The 20,928-nt window shown below is 40.5% G+C and overlaps 1 protein-coding gene across 4 annotated transcripts in view; it reads left to right on the top strand.

Moving 5' to 3' along the window:
• ZDHHC20 (zinc finger DHHC-type palmitoyltransferase 20) overlaps positions 1-20,928 on the top strand; it is a 71,785-nt gene that overhangs the window by 33,398 nt on the left and 17,459 nt on the right. For 3 of the 4 annotated variants that reach the window (XM_049647344.1, XM_049647343.1, XM_049647345.1), the window contains exons 4-7: positions 2,415-2,535; positions 10,209-10,278; positions 11,822-11,854; positions 12,922-13,042. In XM_049647344.1, coding sequence (XP_049503301.1) covers positions 2,415-2,535; positions 10,209-10,278; positions 11,822-11,854; positions 12,922-13,042 — 345 coding nt within the window. Of the gene's footprint in view, positions 1,555-2,414; positions 2,536-10,208; positions 10,279-11,821; positions 11,855-12,921; positions 13,043-20,928 lie in introns of all 4 variants that reach the window. The other variant, XM_049647346.1, reaches the window with a different exon arrangement.

Here is a 20,928-nt window from a genome sequence, read left to right as displayed (position 1 = left end):
GGGTGCAAGCCGTGCTCCTTTGCACGGTGCACGAGACCCTTCGTGACCTAACATCTTAGCAGCGTCATCTCCGCTGCTTCTTCCTGGCCCTCGATAGCCAAGTCCTATCTCGCGCTGACTATACCTTGCTGCGGTCACGTCTTCATGCTTTCTGCATGCTGCGCCTGTTCCCGAGATTCTCTTCCCCTCCTTGTTTTCCCGCAAGATTCCTGTTTATCTCTCAGAACCCAGCCCGGACCCCACTTCCTCCAAGACACTTACATTGGCAGTTCCCGCTCCCTCCTGAGGGAGCTTTTATCGTACCTGGCACTTACGCTGATTTGTAATTTGTACTTCTCTGTTGGCATGGCTGACCTTCCAACGTGACCTTCCATGGTCCATGGCATGGCTGACCTTCCAGCCATGACTGGACTGTAGAAATGGACTTTGGAGGCAAGGGCCACGTTGTTACCCATCTGTGGATTCCTGTTACCTGGAACAGTGCCAGGTTCTTAACTGGTATTTAATGTGTATTTAAATGGAACCATCTGAACACTGAATTTAAGATACTGGCGTTTTATAGTTTGAATGATACTCATAGCTTTTAATGAAAACCAGATACATAATAATAATTTCAGAACTCGAACCCATTAACATTTTTTTTGTTCCATACCTCACCTAAAATTCTGGTGTCTCGTGAGATTTTCATTTCGTGTAAGTTTTTCATAGTTTGTAACAGTAGTCCTTAAGGCAGAGTGATGATGTTGAGGCCTGGCTAGAAATAGGACGGTCCAGGGAAATCTGTTCACGTTTTACAAAGAATGTCTCCTTTCCAAATACATATTTATCCTCATACCATATGGTTCTTATACTTTACTGTGAATGCGACAGGGGCACATCATGTCAGGAAAGAACTTTTAATTCAAACAAGTTACCAGTTATAATTCTCTTAAAAGAGAATGGGCCATTTTGCAAAGCAGGGAAGTACTTCGTTATCTGATTCAAGAGGGACTGGACCTCAGAAACGTTGTCTGAAGATTCCTACCTGCCCGGGAGGTTAGATGAGTGACCTCCACCGTCTCAGGTTAAGATTATGGGAATCTTTTCTGACTGCTTTCTGTCCTTTTTATTTGTCTGCATTACTCCTTACAAATCATTTGGGGATTTCTTGTGCCATCAAGATTTGAGTGTGAGAACCAGGTGAGGTAATCTAAATAGACTTCCACATCCTGAACTGTGGTGTCTGGTCAGGTTAGAGTAATAGTCTGCAAAAATCAAGAACATTTATTTTACGTTAGCAGTATGGAGGGACGCATGCTGGAGTAAAACTCAAAAGACTTGTGTCTGAATGTCAGCTCTGTCGGCAAATGCGCAGTCTTAGAAAGTTCCTCAACCCAGAGCTCCTTCTGACATGCCAAACTGTTGCCTTGTTTGTAACAGGAGAGACTGAACTGCTAAGCTATACTGTTATTATGGATGATGGGGCACCAGGAGTATGAAAGTTTTGTAGTGAGTTAGCAGGTGGATGAAAATACTTGAATGGAAAGAGATGAAACTCCATTCAAGCAAAACCCTGTAAGTAAAAATTGAGAAACAGAGCAAGTCTCAAGCCATTTTTAGTTTAAAAAGAAATTCTGTGAAATAAAGAGAGAGAAACTGGAAGCATCTATCTGCCTGAAATTATAGAGGCATAAGACTCAGGGTCCTTGAGATGCTGGGATGACCACGACCTGACAAGAAGAGCAGCTCTGGACAGTCCTTTGTGGGGAAGGTGCTGTTCAAGGAAACGAACTGCAAGCTGGCCACACTGTGGGATTAATTTAGACGTGAGAGATGGAAACTAGAAATAACTCCATAAAGGAATCGCTCTTGGAGAAAAGGAGACTATGCCTGCCTTGACAATCCTTAGTCATTTTGCAGAAAGTATTCCTGTTGGTTAGCGTTTTCAAAGCTAAAACAAAGTAGTAAAAGAATGGCTTGTCCTCACTGAGATATTTGGCCAGAAAATAGTTGGACCCCATGCCCGCAATTTAACCTGTTACCCAAAGCAAGTGAATCTTTGGGCATCCTTCCAGAAATTAAAAATTTCTTGACACTAATTTTCAAACACCAAAGTTTTTCTAATAGAAACTGTATACTTAACCCTTTTTGGTTGGGAGGTATTTAGTTTTGTCTGTAGAAAGCAAAGATACACAATTTTCTAGTTCATATTCTTTCCCATCATTAGAATAGAGGGCAGATATTTTTTAATCTGTCAAAGGTATGTAGTTTTGTTAAAATGTACTTGATTTAGCCTCTTAAATCTGAAAACAAATTTTGCCTTCATGGAAGAAAATGTTTTTTGTTTGTTCTGGATAAAACTTTCTTTTTCTGAGTGTGATATAGTTCATGATCATGGGATTAAAAAGAATTAATAGTTATTTCTCCTTTTATAGTTCTATTTGTCCAATTCTGAAAAGGAACGTTATGAAAAGGAATTCAGCCAAGAAAGACAACAAGAAATTTTGAGAAGAGCGGCAAGGGACTTACCTATCTACACCACATCAGCTTCAAGGAGTAAGAAAAACCAGTCTTAAGTTTTCCTTTCCGTAGAATTTTTAAAATATAATTAACCCTGCCAAGATATGTCTGCATGATTTGACTATTAAATGGATATTGTGATTGCTGCAGATAATGTCTTCAAGAACAAGATTTTCCCGTGTTCTGTATCTTCTGTGGTATTTCAGAGATATGTCCATATGTTGATAATTGATTTTTTTTTAATTTTTATTTATTTTTGAGACAGAGAAAGACAGAGCATGAATGGGGGAGGGTCAGAGAGAGGGAGACACAGAATCTGAAGCAGGCTCCAGGCTCCGAGCTGTCAGCACAGAGCCCGACGCGGGGCTTGAACTCACGGACCGCGAGATCATGACCTGAGCCGAAGTCGGACGCTCAACCGACTGAGCCACCCAAGTGCCCTGATAATTGATTTTTTAACGGGCTCACTATGAGTCTCTGTGCATTTTTTTTCCAACTCAACATCATGGCTAAAAATTTCATTTGTTATTCTTAGTGAACCATCTTTTGGAAATTCTGGTTTGAATTTGAATATCGTGTGTCATCACAAGAGTAATTTTTTTTTAATCAAGAATGCACGAACTTAGAATGGATAGGAATAAAAGACACAAAGGGGAGGAAGCCTGTTCCAGTTTTTTTTTTTTTTTTAATGTTTGTGTATTTTTGAGGCTGGGGGAGGGGTAGAGAGCGAGAAAGAGGATCCGAAGTGGGTTCTGCGCTGACAGCAGTGAACCCAGGGTGGGGCTCAAACTCACTATGAGTTCGACCTGAGCCAAAGTTGGGCGCTCAACCGACTGAGCCACCCGGGTGCTCTCTGTTCAGTTTTTAAAACTACTATTCAGAGAGCCAGAATTTGAACTCAGGGTAGTCTGGTTCCAAAGCCACTGGTATTTCCGCTGTCCCGCTTCCTGCACTGAGGTGGGTGACTGCTCCAGCACCTTCCTTTTCTCAGGTGGGAGTCTTACGACAGGGATGAATTTCTGAGTGACCAGTGTGGTCACTTCAATATAGGAAATTGTTTTACGTTATGTATTACATACCTCCTGAGTTTGTTCAAATAGCAGATACTGTAATGGCTGACAGTTATTCAGTTCTGAGTGCTTTACACACACTCATTTAAACTTCACAACAGCCCTGTGCGGTAGACACTGTTGTCTTCATTTTACAGGCGAGGAGACTGAGACACAGAGAGGTTGATAACTTGTTCAAGGTCAGACAGAGACTATGTGAAAAATTGGAATAAAATCGAGGTGCTGTGGCCCTAGAACCCACTATGCTGCTGAACTCCGCGGGGAAGCAAAAGGAACTTTACTTTCGTATAGTCACATATAAGTTGTGACTAAGGAAGTACAAAGTTTGTACCAGATTTTAGGAGGGGGTATTTGATTTTTAAATTTTTCGTGCGTTTAATACTATTCATTTTGCATGACTAATACATTGCCATACATAACGAAAACGTGAATATCAGATCAGACCCCAGCTTTTCTATTACTAGTGTAGTGAGAGTCACTAGCTTTGTAAGTGCTTGTGTCCTTATTTTAAAACAAGGCTAAACATATCTCCGTCTTTGGGTTAGTGGAAATATTAAGTGAGATACGTAAATGAGATGTGCATTTAGTGTAGATCTTGGTATGTAATTATAAATTTTCAGTAAATGATAGCTAATATAAAATAATCCTTTTTCTATTCAGTCATGAAAAGTGTGGTTTACAATAATTATTTGCTCTTCTAGTTCTGTAGATTAGACATTCTTAACCTAAAATCCAAGATTTTGAAGAATTTATGAATCCTGAGATAATATGCAAAGTTGTGGGTACGTGTAGCTTTCAGAGTAGCCCATTCATAGCAAGATCATCTGATTTTCAGAGCAGTACATGTGTCCTGAAGAGTTAATAGCCACTGATGTAAAATCTTTACACTTTAAGCTTTATTATTTTTCATTAATTATAATGACTTTCCTCTAATCTGAATAAAATCCTTCATCTATTCAGTCTTACACACTTTGCTGGTGATTATTTAATCCTCGGGACAACCCTGAGGTAGGTGATGCACTTGTCCTCATTTTAGAGATGAGGACATGAGGCACAATGAGGGGTCCAAAGTCCCCGAGTGATAAGGTCTGAGATTTACAGCTTCTTACCTTCTGACGACAGGCAGAGTCCTGGCTCTGGAGCACTGTTTCATACTGCACTTCAGCTGCTTAGAATTCCAAACTTTGGGGACTTTAATTCTTTTTTCTTGTTGTAGAAGTCAAATCTATTCATTCTTTAAAAAACAAAATTACAGAAACACGTATTATAGGAAGTGGACCTTTCATAGACCAGAGACGAATGAAAGTGACAGAGCTGCCTCCACAGGAAGGATCTCCGGGGGCAGAAGGGAAGCTTGTCACTCACTTCCTCTTCGGTCTTTTTGAACCATGTGGACATATTATTATCTATCCATCAAACAAACAAAATTTAGTCTCCACAGGGTGGATCCAACCAACGTCTCTCTCCCTTTGTCCCACAATGTTTCCCTGCATCAACTCTGTGCTGAAGCACTCTGTCTTTCCCCACCTTTTTGAAATGTCTTTTCCTCTGCCTAGAATGATTATTTTTTCGTCTTTAAATCCAGTGTAAGTTTTAATGTCTACTTTTCACCCAGTTCTATTCACTTGAACAAGAAGTAATTTTTAAAAGTGCTTGGAACTTCTCAAATTCTTACCTTGTCGATCACAAATCACAGCCTCATAGTCATTTCTGTTTATCTCACCTCCTCGACCTGATTCTAAGAGTCTGGCAGTCAGGAGTTTCTCCCGTGGTCCCTAACGAAGTGTCTCATTAATAGGCCCTCGGTAGGTGTTTGTCGAATGAATCTGTCCCTCCTCCGGGGCCGCTCCTGCGCTCCCTGCACATCACTCTCGTGCGGGGGCCTTGCCGACCTTCTCTGTGTCATCCCAGTCCTAGTGTCGCACCGTTTGTGCACTTGGGAATCTAACTAGCCTTCTCTCCATGATTTTTCCCATCATAGTCCGAATTTCTATTTTATCAGGAATTGTAATCATATATTTACCAGAAATAATTTTTATTATCCTATGAATAACACCTGCTTTATTGAGAATCTGATATGTTGTAGAAGATTTTGTATTTACTCTGCACGGCAATCCCTTACACGTGGTATTATTTGCACTTACACAGGAGGAAACTGAGGCCGTAGAAAGTGAGTTACTGACCCAGGGTCACGCGGTTGGCGGGAGAACTGGCATCTCACCTGACTGGTGACAGAGTCCCTGCTGCTCCCAGCACAGTGCACTGTCACCACACCCTTACAGGCCGGCTTTTCCAGAGCTTATCAGTTTCCTCTTGGTGTCTGTGTTCCTGTCCTTTTTGTTCTTAATGTTGATTTTATTTATTTCGAGAGAGAAGAGGGCGGTAGAGGGGCAGAGACGGAGAGAAAGAATCCCAAGTAGGCTTTGCACTGTCAGCATAGGGCCTGACGTGGGGCTTAACTTCATGAACCGTGAGATCATGACCTGAGCTGAAATCAAGAGCCAGACATTTAACCAACTGAGCCACGTAGGCACCCCTCGTCCTTTCTTATATTTGCATGGAGATTGCTGACCTTTTTCTTCTCTTCTCCCCCAGTTTTCTCCTAAAACTCTTGCTTCTCCACTTAATAAATTACAACTAACTTCTTCCTTCTGCTTTCAGGTATGCGTCAAAGTATGTCTCTCTTAAAAACAACAACAAAAATTTCAGGGCACCTGGGTGGCTCAGTCGGTTAAGCATCCAGCTACTGACTTCGGCTCAGGTCCCGGCCTCACAGTTCGTGGGTTCAAGCCCTGCATCAGGCTCTGTGATGACAGCGAGGAGGCTGCTTGGGATTCTGTCCCCGCTCCCCGCTCCCCGCCCCTCTCTCTGCCCCTCCCCCACTCACATACTCTCTCTCTCAAAATAAATAAACTTAAAACAACAGTCACAACAAAAATTTGGTTCTGTTGATATTCTAACCACTATTATATTTTGAGTTAGATCCTCTGGTAAGCTGTCTGTACCCAGGGCCTGTGCTCCTTCCCACGTGATTCCAGACAGCTGGCCTCCATTCTCCCTACTTGAGCTCAGTGGCTTTTGCCCTCTGACTTCTTGAGAAGCTTTCTTCTTTTTGCTTTTCTAGTATAGTTCTGTTCTGCATCCTTGAATGATTATTCATCCTCCTAAATTTTTTTCTTTTTTTTAAATTTAATTTAATTTAATTTTTTTTCTTTTTTTTTTGTTTTTCTTTTTGGAGAGAGAGAGAGAATGGGAATCTTAAGCAGGCTCCATTCTCAGTGCAGAGTCCCATACGAGGTTTGATCCCACGACCCTGGGATCATGACCTGAGCCAAATTCAGGAGTCAGATGCTCAGCCAACTGAGCCACCCAAGCGCCCTTTTTTTTTCTATTTCTTAACTTCACAAGGGTGCCCTGCCCCAATTCTTTTTGTACTGTTCCTCCAACTTTTGTTTTCAGTTATGGAATTCTGACACCGTGCTATTGTGATCATTCGTTTATTATGTCTCAATTTGTTTTCTTTAATAGTTTTCAAGAATGAGTTCACTTTCCTCGTATGAATTAGAGCAGGTTCAAGGACACTGTCACACCAGCACTCACCTGTATCCCAGACCCTTTCTTGTACGTCGGGTACATGGGCGGAGTTGCAGCTACACGCGAGGATTGCTTGTCTGCCTGGAGGCCTCCCACCTCCCTGCCCCAGGGCTGCAGCGTCCTCCCCGGGGATGCAGAGGGAAGAAGGTGTAGCCCTCTTCCCCTGGGGGCCCGGGACCCATCATTTAAGGCTCCACACTCTCCGTGGCCTGCGCCGCCCAGTTCAGCATCTCCCGCTTGGTTCCTGTTCTGGGTTTCTTGCACCCATGTGTCTGTGATCGGTGGGTGTCCGTGGGATGAGGTGAGCTCGGGGTCGTGCTGCTCTATCGTCTTCCCAGGCCTCCCCCAGGACAGCTGTCCTTGAGCCACCTATTATCCAAACCTACAAACCCAGACAGAACTGGACGCATCAATTCAGACTTTAATACCGTCAAGCAGTATTTGCCACGTGGCAGAAACTCTCTGAATGCAGTACTTGCTGCATGAATGGGTGAGAGAATGAATCCATGAAAAACACCTACCCCAGGCCACCCGGCCGGCCCGCCCTCACCTGGGCTCCCTTCGGTGGTTTGCCGCCTCGTTCATCTAGGTGCCCTAGACCAGAAGCTGAAGTTTGCTGATTGCTTCCTTTTCCTCGGTTCCTCTATCCACTCAGTCCTCAAGATCCACCACAAGTCGTCTTCAAACGTCTGTTCAGGGGCGCCTGGCTGGCTCGGTCGGTTAAGCGTCTGACTCTCCGTGGCAGCTCGGGTCATGATCTCACGGTTTTGTGAGTTCGGGCCCCGCACGGGGCTCTGCGCTGACAGCGCGGAGCCTGCTTGGGGTTCTCTCTCTCTGCCCTTCCCCCACTCACACTGTGTCTCTGTCTCAAAACACATAAATAAAAACTGAAAAAAAAAAAAAAAAAAGTCTGTTCAGTTTAGTCTCCTCTCAGGGCAAAATTACCATCTCAGAATTTTGAGTAGAAGAATCGGGGAAAAAGAAACTAAGATACTCTTGACCCTCATCATCTTACTTAACCGCCAGTTCAGCTGTGTTTAGCCTTTGGGCAGATTACTTCCTCTCGACTTTGGGGTGTTTTTCATCTGTTGAATGGAGAGATCAGCTAGCACATTCCTACGGTCCTAAAGCTTTACTTTTTCTACATTGTCTGGTTTTACCTCCCTAGTGTCCAACCCCGGTGATGGGGTTAAGGCCCTCTAGAAGGCCCTCAGTGTAGCACGGCTTACTCATTTAAGGAGTGGGTATTTACCTACATCCCCTTCATTTTAAAGACGTTTTTGTTGAAATTACAAAAGTAATACATGCACATGATTTAAAAAAAAACTTTTAGGGCACCAAATGAAAAGTGAGGTTGCCCTTCACCCTGGCAGTGTTCTCCAGGGGGACCCTTATATCCTTGCAGAAAATTTTCACACTTGGCAGAGTATTACAAAACTTACATGCAATTAATATATTTCAGCAACTAGAGTGGATAGGTATTAACCAATACAGATTTAGTTACCTGGATAGTGCCTTTTAGCAAGTATAACATTGCTTCAAAACTTCAGAATAGCACTTTGTCTCTCTTACATGTTAATTCACCTCTAGAAGGTGGATATATTTTATTGGGATATGTGAAGAGAAAAGAATATACTTATTTCCCTTAGAGATGCGAAACATGCTGTATATTCAAACTGTTCCACAGTTTGCTTTTTTTCATCTGATATATTTGCATTTTTCCAATTTAGGGTACGTGTGTATTTTGTATGGAAAATTCTCGTTAAAGTCTGCATAGTATTCCACTGTATGGATAGATATAAAATGCCTAGCCATTTACATAATTTAAGTAATTCATAATATTTTATTGTTAAAAATAATGCTATAGTGAACATGTCTGTAGAATTTTCTAGAAGTAGAAATCCTGGGTCAGAGAACATATACATATTGAGTTTTTATAGACGCTCCCAAATTTCCTTCCAAAAAGATTGTAACACATGACCTCGTACGTGCAATTTTTAGAGGGTATCGTTAATTTAAATTTTTAGTTGAACCTATTTTCTGTGCTAGGAAACAAACAGTAATAGTACAGGAAATAGGCTCAAACAAATAGGATCACAAGTAATAGGCAGCAACTTAGGCTTTTGAACTCTCACCCCAAAAAACTACTGAAAAATATGAAATGGTGTCAGGAATTGGTGGGTATTTCCAGTATCTTAAGGGCAGGACTGCAAGACAGAACTGGAACCAGAATTGGAGAGCCAAAGCTGGGACTCCGTGGAGCTTGTTTCTTCTTGTTCCTGCAGATCTGTTTGAAATCAAACACTGTCTGCCTGCAAATGAGTTTTCATTTTTTCCCCAAGTCACGTGGCAGACTGTCACCATCGCGTGTTTCCCAGCTCCAGGGCTCCGTCTCTGTTCTGCGTCCGCGGGAGAGAGAGCACGAACTAGAAGGGGGAAGGGTGGTCTGAACTTGTCCCCCAGAGGAGGAGAGAGTGGCTTTTCGACCAGGCAGATACCAGATACACCCCAAAGAAGCCCACTACACTTAGAACATCAAGTAGAGTATTTACCATTTAATTGCTCTAATCTGTAAAAGTTTCAACAGTTTGCGAGAGACCCTTGGCCTTGTTGCCAAGTCGGTACAATGTGTTTGCTTTGGAGGCCGTCACACAGAGAACAGTGAGCATCTAACTATGATGATATTGTCGTTATTCATCCATAATAATGGTTTTAAAAAGTACTTTTGAGGGGCACCTGGTGGTTCAGTCGGTTGAGCATCCGTCCGACTCTTGGTTTCAGCTCAGGTCATGATCTCATGGTTTGTGAGTTCTGCATTGGGCGGAGCCTGCTTGGGGTTTCTCTCTCCCTCTCTCTGCCCCTCCCTGGCTTGCTCGCTCTCTCTCTCTCTCTCTCTCTCTCTCAAAATAAGTAAACATTAAGTTTTTTTTTTAAATGATTAGTTGCCAGTTTCACAGAGTTATTTGTAAAAGAATGAAAGCAAATGTTATAGTCAAATTCAGCTTGTACATCCTTCAACAGTTTCCTTTTAATTCTTAAATGTAGCCATCAGATATTGTGAAAGATGTCAGTTGATTAAACCTGACCGGGCACATCACTGCTCAGCCTGTGACATGTAAGTATGACTCATTTGTTTTCGTTTAACCCTAGCACTGCACATTGGTGACGGGAGAATAGTAGGGGATGGAATATTTTGTATGCTTTATGCTTAGCAAAAACGCTTCATCCTCTCCAATTACTTGCTATGTACGCTGAGCTAACAAAAATATTTATATAAGCTAGAATATACTTTGAAGTAATCTCGCTTCCTGTACTAGTTGATAGAATGTTTTTTAAATATACTTCCTATGCTTACGCCTAATGTAACATTGATGAGCAAGTAATAACCCCTTTGAGAAAGATAACCTTAGCTCGCAGATTAAAAAGACTATCATGACAATATTCTTGTTTATCTTGTTAATATTAAAACATAACAAACCACAAACATACTGTTTTCAGTTACTGTCTGTGACATCGTTCCCAGAAAAATTTGAAAGATTTTATTTTATGTGCACTTTTGAGAAGATAGTGTGTTAAGGAAAGATCTATAGTTTAGGAATCTCTGCTAGTCCTTGAACTGTAGTTAGGTTGTTTAACATTCTGGGTATTAGTTTATTCATTTCTTATGTTACAGCAGTCCCCTCTTATCTGTCTGAGGATATGTCCCAAGATCCCCAGTGAATGCCTGAAACTATATATACTATGTTTTTTCCTATACATACATAACTATATGAAAAAATTTAACTCCTAAATTATGCACGGTAAGAAATTAACAACAGTAGCTAATAATAAAACAATAGTTATGACAATAGGCTGTAATAAGTGTATGTGAATGTGGACTCTCTAAAAATGTCTTACCGTGTACCTACCCCAACTGGGAAGAGATGAAGGGAGGTGGGTGACATAGACCCTGTGACGTAGCGTCTGGCTGCCGCTGACCTTCTGGGTGCGTCAGAGGATCATCTGCTTCCAGACCATGGGTGACTGCTGGGAGCTGAGACGAGGAGAAGCAACTCTAGATAGGGGAGATGGCTGTATCTGAGATGTTCTCTGGTCTGACTTCATACAAATCTGGATTATGTGTATTGGCGGGGAGGCAGATTTGGAGGGGTTTTTTTAATTATAAAAGCATAGTTGTGCTCATCTATGGAATCCAATTTTGTGAATTGTGCGGGAAAAATAACCATCTACAAGCCCATCATTGGTAATATTTTAACATATTTGTTCCTATGGTTTTATTTTTATGTCTTGCATGTGGTTAAAACAGCCTACGGATTTCTGTGTTTCATTTTATCTCCCTCAGCTAATTTTTAAGCTGGGCCTGTCTAATTGACCTAGTGTTACATGTACCATATCAGTATATTAAAATATCATTTGATGTGGTTCAAAGCAGCTGACTGTGCACAACTGAATTCCCAGTATTAAAAATCATTATTTCTTATCTGTAAAAGTACTTGGCGAAATATCAGAAATATTTTCGAACCTAACGTTCACTGGGTTGGTTCTTCTAAGATGTTATTTGTAAAGGTAAAAATTTAAGCCAAAGAAGAAGAAAATTATGAGCAATTAGAATTAGGGGAATTTTTATAAGGATTTTCTTACGCTTATTTGTTTTTTAGATGTATTCTTAAGATGGATCATCACTGTCCTTGGTATGTATAAAAAATAGAGGAAATCTCATTGGGGGTGGAGAGGTGGGAAGGAGACAATTGAGAGTAATTTACCTCAGCATTTTTGAATTTTGAAGGTCAGTGTAATTACTCATAGATATCAAGATTGATGTAGTCATTTATATGCATATATATGTATGTAGTTGTTTATATTAAATGTATTCCTTTAACTATAAATCTGATGTATTAACCCAAGTAAGTACATAATAAGAATTGACATTGGGGCACCTGAGCGGCTGTCAGTTAAGTGTCCACTCTTGATCTCAGCTCAGAGCATGATCTCGCGGTTCGTGGGATCAAACCCCCTCCGCCCCCGCCGCCCCGGGCTCCACACTGACAGCACGGACCCTGCTTGGGATTCTTCTCTCCCTCTCTCTCTGCCCCTCCCCTGCTCATTCTCTCTCTCTCTCGGAATAAATACATTAAATTAAAAAAAAAAAAGAATTAAACATCAAAATTCCAAATTGCTTGAGACACCTGTGTAGCTCAGGCATTTAAGTGTCTGAACTGTTGATTTCGGCTCAGGTCATGATCTCACAGTCGTGAGATCAAGGCCCGTGTTGGGCTCCATACTGAGCTTGGAGACTGCTTAAGATTCTTTCTCCCTCTCCCTGTGTCCTTTCCCTCTTCCTCTCACTCTCTCTCTCTCTCAGAAATAAAATAAAATAAAATAAATTCCAAATTCCTCATAGAATTTATTAAAAACACACATCCACAATGAAGACACTGCTTCTCCTACTTCCCAAATGGCTCATTTCCAAGTAATAATGATTAAGTTTTTTATCTGTCATATGTGTTGTTGTTTTTATTATGGTTTAAAAAATAACGTAAAATTTGCCATCTTAACCATTTCTAAGTGTACACTTCAGGAGGTACAAAGTACGTTCACATTGTTGTGCACCCAGCGTTCAGAACTTTTCATCCTGCACAGCTAAGGTTCTGTGCCCATCCCTGCCCCATGCAGCCCTGGAAAACACCATTCTGTTTTTTGTTTCTGTGAGTTTGTGGTTTGTCATATTTTTACAGTGTGACTTTTTGTATTCTTCTAGGGTGAATAACTGTGTGGGATTTTCTAATTACAAATTCTTCCTGCTGTTTTTATTGTATTCCTTGTTCTATTGCCTTTTTGTGGCTACAACAGTTTTACAGTACTTTATAAAATTTTGGACGGTAAGTCTTTTTTCTATCTTAAAACATATATTTAAGACTTTTTAAGATGCTATATTCATAAAGAATTCCTTCATTCTTTATTATAAATAGATACACTTCATTTCAGTTTTACTAGATGGAATTTATAATGGATCAGAAAGAGATCGGTTATAATTTACCTTCATATGTTTATGTTTATTTGTATATAAATGGATAGTAAATAAGATACAGTGAACTTTAGTGATCCAAACTATTTTCACCAATATTGTAACAGTAGATATACCAGTTTTAGAGAAGTAATTGCTTTTAGTTGAGTTGAAGAGACTTACTGCAGTATTACAGTAATAAAAGTGAAATTGCCAATACCCGAAATAACCACTAACCTGTTTCCTGCCTCTGTAGATGTTAATCTTTTTTCTATCATGAGTTGCAAAGGTTTTTTTCCACGTTTTCAGTTTATATCTTACAACCCTGTTTTGTTTTTGTCAAATCGAAGTTTTATATTTTTAAAGCAGTATTTTTATGATTTCTGATTTTCCTATTTATTTAAAAGCCATGCTTTTCATTTATGACTTCTGGCTTTAGTCTGTTCACTATACATTTATACAATATTGACCCAGGTTTTCCTTTTCCATTGGCATTTTAATTAGTTTTGTTTTCACATTTAAATCTTTGATTTTGAAGAGGGGATTATTGTGGTCAAAAAGTACTTTGTATTTATCCTTCCTAAAAATTCTATTGAGAGGTTTTAAAATGTAGGTTTTATGACTGAACTGCTCAGACATGTTGAAGCCAGCCAATCGGGAGCTGATTAGGTATCATTGAAAAGGAAGTTTGTTGCTCACGGTGTCTGAGGGGAGGGGCCCACCGTGCCATGCAGGACCACGTGGGAAGCACCAGGCAGGGTGACCAGATTTAGGGTGAGCCAGTTTGAATAATGTCTGTAGTCCCTGGGTTGTGTTCACCTTCCCGTGGAGTGGTGAAGGCAGGGCAGTATTGTCTCCTGGGGAGTGACAGCCAGGGAGAGGAGGTGGCTTGGCGTATGAACTCTGGATTGGTTAGGTTGTCATAGACAAACAGGTTTATTCCTTGCTGTCACTTAAGGACTGGAAAGCTGTGGGAGAGGCAGCCTCTCTTCAGTCAGCAAGGCCCCAGGTGCCAGTGCGCCAAGAATACAGAAAATAAGAAAATGAAGTTAATGCAGAAGGAGCTGTTGCCATTCCCATTTTCAGAGCTGAAAACTGAGGGTGGACGAGTTAGGTAACCAGCCGGAATTTGAACGTAGATTTTTTCTGTTTCAGCATCCGGCTACTTTCCACTGTGAGTTGCTTTTCATAGCGTTCCTTGGACGTAACATAATTAAAGCCTCAGTCATCAAGCACAATTATTTATCCAGGAAATAGCTAAGATATTTTACAAGGACTTTCCCTAAAACATTTTTGGATGTTTTTGACTTGGGGCATTGAAAACCAGGGGATGCTGGCACCTGCAGTGCCTTTGTGCATATTAGAAGAAAGCACCCAGTTCTGTGTGGCCTCAGCCCACCGAGTTTGGGGTTCTGTTGTTCCCCTGCTTCTGAGCACCTTTGTTCAGTTAACAACCCTCTTAACCCTGTTCAGTGGCCCTGTTTAAGTAAAGTCTAAATTACAGAATTTTACATTTTTTATCAGAAACTCCAGTGTTTGCATGTAATGATTTATTAATTAAAGAATAAATATTTTTAACTCCTTCAGATTCACTATGAGTAAGGAAACGCTAGTAAACTTAAATCTTTTTCTTCATTCAACAAATATTTATTGAGTACTTATTATGTACCAGGCAGTGTTCTAGGCACTTCGGATAAATCAGTGAACAAAACAGAGTCCTGTTTTTATAGAACTTATTTTTGAGAAGAGGAAGGCATATACACGTAATAAATAAGTAAATCCTACTGTGTGTTAGAAAGCAAACACGGTGAAGAGAAGTAAAAGTAGAGCAGAGTAAGGGATGCGGCAAGTTTCTTGGGGTGGCGTGACAAGGACAGACGCAGGTGTCCGGGCGAGCAGCGTAGGCCTCAGTGAGAAGACCGGGCTTTAGCAAAGGTTTGACGGGAGTTGGTGGACATGTGAAAAAGGAATATATGCACCCAACATGGGAGCACCTGAATACACAGAGCAAATACTAGCAGACCTAAAGGGAGAAAGAGGAGCAATACGGTGATAGCAGGGACTTCAATACCCCACTTTGATCAATGGACAGATCATCCCGACAGAAAATCTATAAGGAAGGATTGCATTAAAACGACACATTAGAGCAATGAGGCAGTTTAAATCATGGGGGGAAAATGACACATTAGAACGGGTGGACTTAACAGACATACAGAACACTCCATCCAAAAGAAACAGAAAACACAGTGGTATAAAACCAGAAATGGGTCACAAAAACGAAAACTGGAAAACTCACAAATAAGAAAGATCTCAAATAACCTAACTTTACATTTCAGGAACTAGAAAAAGAACATACAAGCCAAAGTTGGTTTTTGGAAAAGATAAACAGAATAGGTAAACCTTTACCTAGACCCATCAGGGAAGAAAGAGGACTCAAAATTAGAAATGAAAGGGGATACATTACAGCTGATACCACAGAAATGCAAAGGATCATCAGAGGCTACTTTGAACAATTATGCAGCAACAAATTAGACAGCCTAGAAGAAATGGATACATTCCTAGAAACATACAACCTACCAAGACTGAGTCGTGATGAAATAGAAAATCTGAACAGATTGCTAGTAACAAAATTAAATTAATAACTTCCCAGTAAATAAAAGTCCAGAAACCAGATGGTTTGGTAGTGAATTCAACCAAACATTTAAAGAATCAATGCCAGTCTTCAGAATCTTCCAAAAAAAAAAAAAAAAATAGAAGAGGGAACACTTCCAAATTTATTTTATAAGGCCAGTATTACCCTGATACCCAAAGTAGACAAGAACACTACAAGGAAAAAAATTATAGGCCAATATCCTTGTTGAACAAAGACATAAAAGTCTTCAAAAAAAAAATATTAGCAAACTGAATTCAAGAATACTTTAAAAGGGGACACCTGGGTGGCTCATTCAGTTAAGCATCTGACTTTGGCTCAGGTCATGATCCTACAGTTTGTGGGTTGGCCTCGGTGCTGACAGCTCTGAGCTTGGAGCCTGCCTCAGATTCTGTGTCTCCCTCTCTCTTTGCAACCCCCCCCCCCCCCCCCCCCCCCCCCCGCCGCTGGTGCATTCTCTCTCAAAATTAAATAAATAAACATTTAAAAAAAGAATACATTAAAAGGATCATATACCATGATCAAGTGGGATTTATTCTAGGGATGCAGGTTTGGTTCAGCATCTTTAAGTCAATCAGCATGACGCACCACATTTAAAAAATGAAGGAAAAAAATCATATGATTATTTCCCTGGATGCAGAGAAACATTTGACAAAATTCAATGGCCATTTTTTAAAATGTTTTATTTTATTTTTGAGAGAGAGCATGAGCAAGGAAGGGGCAGAGAGAGAGAGACGGAGACAAAGAATCCGAAGCAGGCTCCAGACTCTGAGCTGTCAACACAAAGCCCGATGGCGGGGCTCAAACTCATGAGCCATGAGATCATGACCGGAACCGAAGTCAGAGGCTTAACCGATTGAGTCACTCAGGGGCCCCTCAATGTCCATTTTTGATAAAAATTCTTAAAGTAGTTATAGAGGGAATATATCTTAATACAATAAAAGCCATACATGACAAGCCCATAGCTAACATCGTAGTCAGTGATGAAAAGCTTAAAGTTTTTCCCCTAAGGTTAAGAGCAAGATAAGGATTGGGGTGCCTGGGTGGCTCAGTCAATTAAGTGTTGGACTCTTGATTTCTAGTCAGGTCGTGGTCTTACAGTTTGTGAGATCTAGCCCCACACTGGGCTCCACGCTGACAGCATGGAGCCTGCTTGGGATTATCTCCTGTCTCTCCGCGCCTCCTTCTGCATATGCTTTCTCTCTCAAAAATAAACATTAAAAAAAAAAAAAAGAAGACAAAGATTCCCACTCTTGCTACTTTTATTCAACATGGTATGTGTTGGAAGTCCTATCCACAGTAATTAGACAAGAAAAAGAAAAGGAATTCAAATAGGAAAGAAGTACAATTATCTTTGTTTGCATAATGCATATGTTTAGAATACCCTAAAGACTCCACCAAAATGTATCCAAAGGATACAAAACTGCTGATTTGAAGGGGCACATGCGCCCCAATGTTTAAGCAGCACTATCGACAATAGCCAAATTATGGAAAGAGCCCAGATGTCCATTGACTGATGAATGGATAAAGAAGATGTGGGGTGTGTGTGTGTGTGTGTGTGTGTGTGTGTGTGTGTAATGTAATATTACTCGGCAATCAAAAAGAATGAAATCTTGCCATTTGCAACAACATGGATGGAACTAGAGTGTATTATGCTTAAGCAGAATAAGTCAGAGGAAGACAAAATATCATATGATTTCACTCATGTGGAATTTAAGAGACAAAACAGATGAAAAGAGGGGAAGGGAAGGAAAAATAAGATAAAAACAGAGGGAAGCAAACCATAAGAGACTCTTAACTATAGAGAACAAACTGAGGGTTGCTATAGGGGTGTTGGGTGGGGAGGATGGGCTAAATGGGTGATGGGCATTGAGGGCACTTGTTGGGATGAGCACTGGGTGTTATATGAAAGTGATGAATCACTAAATTCTATTTCTGAAATCATTATTACAGTGCGTTAACTAAGTTGGATTTAAATTTAAAAAACAGGATGATTGGGGCGCCTGGGTGGCTCAGTCAGTCAAGTGTCTGACTTCAGCTCAGGTCATGATGTCACGGTTCATGAGTTTGAGCCCTGTGTCAGGCTCTGTACTGACAGGCCTGGAGCCTGCTTCGAAATCTCTCTCTCTCTCTCTCTCTCTCTCTCTCTGTCTCTCTGTCTCTCTGTCTCTCTGTCTCTCTGTCTCTGCCCCTCCCCTGCTCATGCTCTGTCTCTCTCTCTCATAAATAAACATTAAAAAAAAAAAAAACAAAAAAAAAACCGGGATGATATAAATACACTTTTACTCTACATTATTTTAGAAACCTCATAAAGTATCTTTTAAGAATTGGGAAGTACAGGGTGGATATGTCTTCTCAATGAAAATACCTATATGATTTTCACAGCCGTCCTTTTATGCTAGTCTATCAATAAACGTTATTTGAACAGAAAAAAAATAAAAGACTTCACAAAAACTGTTAGAACTAGGAAACTAATTTGGTAAAGTTGCAGGGTATAAAATCAGTTGCATTTCTGTATTAGTAACAAACTATCAGAAGAGAAATTGAGAAAACAATCCCATTTACACTGGCATCAGAAAGGGCAAAATACTTAGGGAATAATTTTAACCGAGGAGTTGAAAGACCTATACATTGGGGACCGTAAGAGACTGCTGAAGGCAGTCGAAGGCACAAACAAATGAAAAGTTAACTGTGCTCATGGACTGGAAGAGTTAACATTCTTAAAATGTCCATACTACCAAAAGCCATCTACAGATTTCAGCGAACCCCATAACTAAGTTCCAATGGCATTTTTCACAGAAATAGAACAAGCAATCCTAAAGTTTATGTGGAACCACAGAAGACCCCAAATAGCTAAGGCAGTCTTGAAAAAGAAGAACAAAGCTGGAGGTATCATGCTTCCTGATTTCAAGTTGTATTACAAAGCTATAGTAATCAGAACTGTATGGTATTGGCGTGAAAACAGACACATAGGTCAATGGAACAGAATAGGCCAGAAATAAACCCATGAATCTTGGGTCAGTTAATTTTTGACACAGGAGCCAAGAATATACAGTGGGCAAAGGACAATCTTTGTAATAAGTAATGTTGGTAAACATGGACAGCCACATGCAAAAGAATGAAACTGGATCCCTACCTCCATCATACAAAAATCCGTTCCAAATAGATTAAAGACTTGAACATAAGACCTGAAACCGTAAATCTCCTAGGTTAAAACATAGGCAGTAAGCTCCTTCATGTTTTTTAGATTTAACACCAAAGGCAACAAAAGCAAAAGTAAACAGGTGGGACTGCATCAGACTACGAAGACAAAGGAAACTATTAACAAATCAAAAAAGCAGCCTATTGAATGGGAGAAGATATTTGCAACTCATATTATCTGATAAGGGGGTAATAGACAAAATATACAAAGAACTCCTATAACTCAGTAGCCAAAAAACCAATTAAAAAATGTGCAGAGGACATTTGCAACTACATGGATGGAACTGGAGGGTATTATGCTAAGTGAAATTAGAGAAAGACAAATATCATATGACTTCACTCATATAAGGACTTTAAGAGACAAAAGAGAGGGACATAAGGGAAGGGAAACAAAAATAATACAAAAACAGGGAGGGGGACAAAACATAAGAGACTCTTAAATATGGAGAACAAACGGGGTTACTAGAGGGGGTGGGGGGGGGGGGGATGGGCTAAATGGGTAAGGGGCATTGAGGAATCTGCTCCTGAAATCATTGTTGCACTATATGCTAACTAATTTGGATGTAAATTTAAAAAAATAAAAATGTGAAGAGGAGGGGTGCCTGGGTGGCTCAGTCGGTTAAGCATACAACTTCAGCTCAGGTCATGATCTCACAGTCTGTGAGTTCGAGCCCCGTGTCAGGCTCTGTGCTGATAGCTCAGAGCGCGGAGCCTGCTTCGGATTCTGTGTCTCCCTCTTTTTCCTCCCCCGCTCATGCTCTGTCTCTTCTCAAAGATAAACGTTAAAAAAAAAATTTTTTTTTTTTAATGTGCAGAGGATCTGAACAGGCATTTTTCCAAAGACCTATGGATGGCCAGCAGGTACATGAAAAAGTGGTCAATGTCACTAATCAGGGAAATGCAAATCAAAACCACAGGGTGAGACATCAACTCATACCTGTTAGAGCAACTATTATCAAAAGATAAGAAATAACTGGTGTCGGTGAGGATATAAAGAAAAGGGAATACATGCACCGTTGGTGGGAATGTAGATTGGTTCAGCCACTATGGAAACAGTATAAGGATTCCTCAAAAAATTAGAACTGTATGATCCAGCAATTCTACTTCTGGATATTCATCCAAAGGAAATGAAAATACTAACTTGAAAACATATGTGTAACCCTGTGTGCGTTGCAGCTTATTTAGAATAGCCAAGAAATGAAAACAACCTAAGTATCCATCAATGGACAAATGGACAAAGAAACTCTGTGTGTGTGTGTGTGTGTGTGTGTGTGTGTACACAATGGAATATTACTCAGCCATAAAAAGAAGGAAATCCTGCCATTTGTGACCACATGGATGGGTCTGGAGGACTTTACACTAAGTGAAATAAGTCAGAGAAATAAAAATACTATTTTTGTCACTTAAATGTAAACTTTTTGAACTCATAGACACGGAGAGCAGATTGGTGATTGTCAGGGACGACGCATGGGGGGTGGGCACAGTGGGTGAAGGTGTTCAAAATAACATACGTCCTGAGTATGTAATGCACAACATAGTGACTATAGTTAAATGTGTTGTAAAGTCGCTAAGATAGTACCTCTTAAAAGATCTCCTCACTAGGAAAAGAAATTTGTGCCTGTGGTATGGATGTTAGCTAGACTTATTGTGGTGATCATTTTGATATATATGTGAAATCATGTTTTACAACCGAAACTAACGTTACATGTCAGTTATATCTCAATTTTTGAAAAAGAGTGTGATCAGGGTAGATCTCAATAAGAAGGATAAGATTTGAGCCAAGACTTGAGGGGAGTTAGTGGACATCTGAGAGAAGACTTCTGAGGAAGCATCTGGACTTCAGAGCAAAGGCCCCAAATTTTGTAGGCGCACCCCCACCGCGTTCGTGTAACAGCGAGGGGCCTAGTGTG

The sequence above is a fragment of the Panthera uncia genome (assembly GCF_023721935.1).
Source record: "Panthera uncia isolate 11264 chromosome A1 unlocalized genomic scaffold, Puncia_PCG_1.0 HiC_scaffold_16, whole genome shotgun sequence".
NCBI lineage: Eukaryota > Metazoa > Chordata > Mammalia > Carnivora > Felidae > Panthera > Panthera uncia.
The sequence above is the reverse complement of the archived record's forward strand: the minus strand, read 5'-3'. Positions and strand labels throughout refer to the sequence as shown.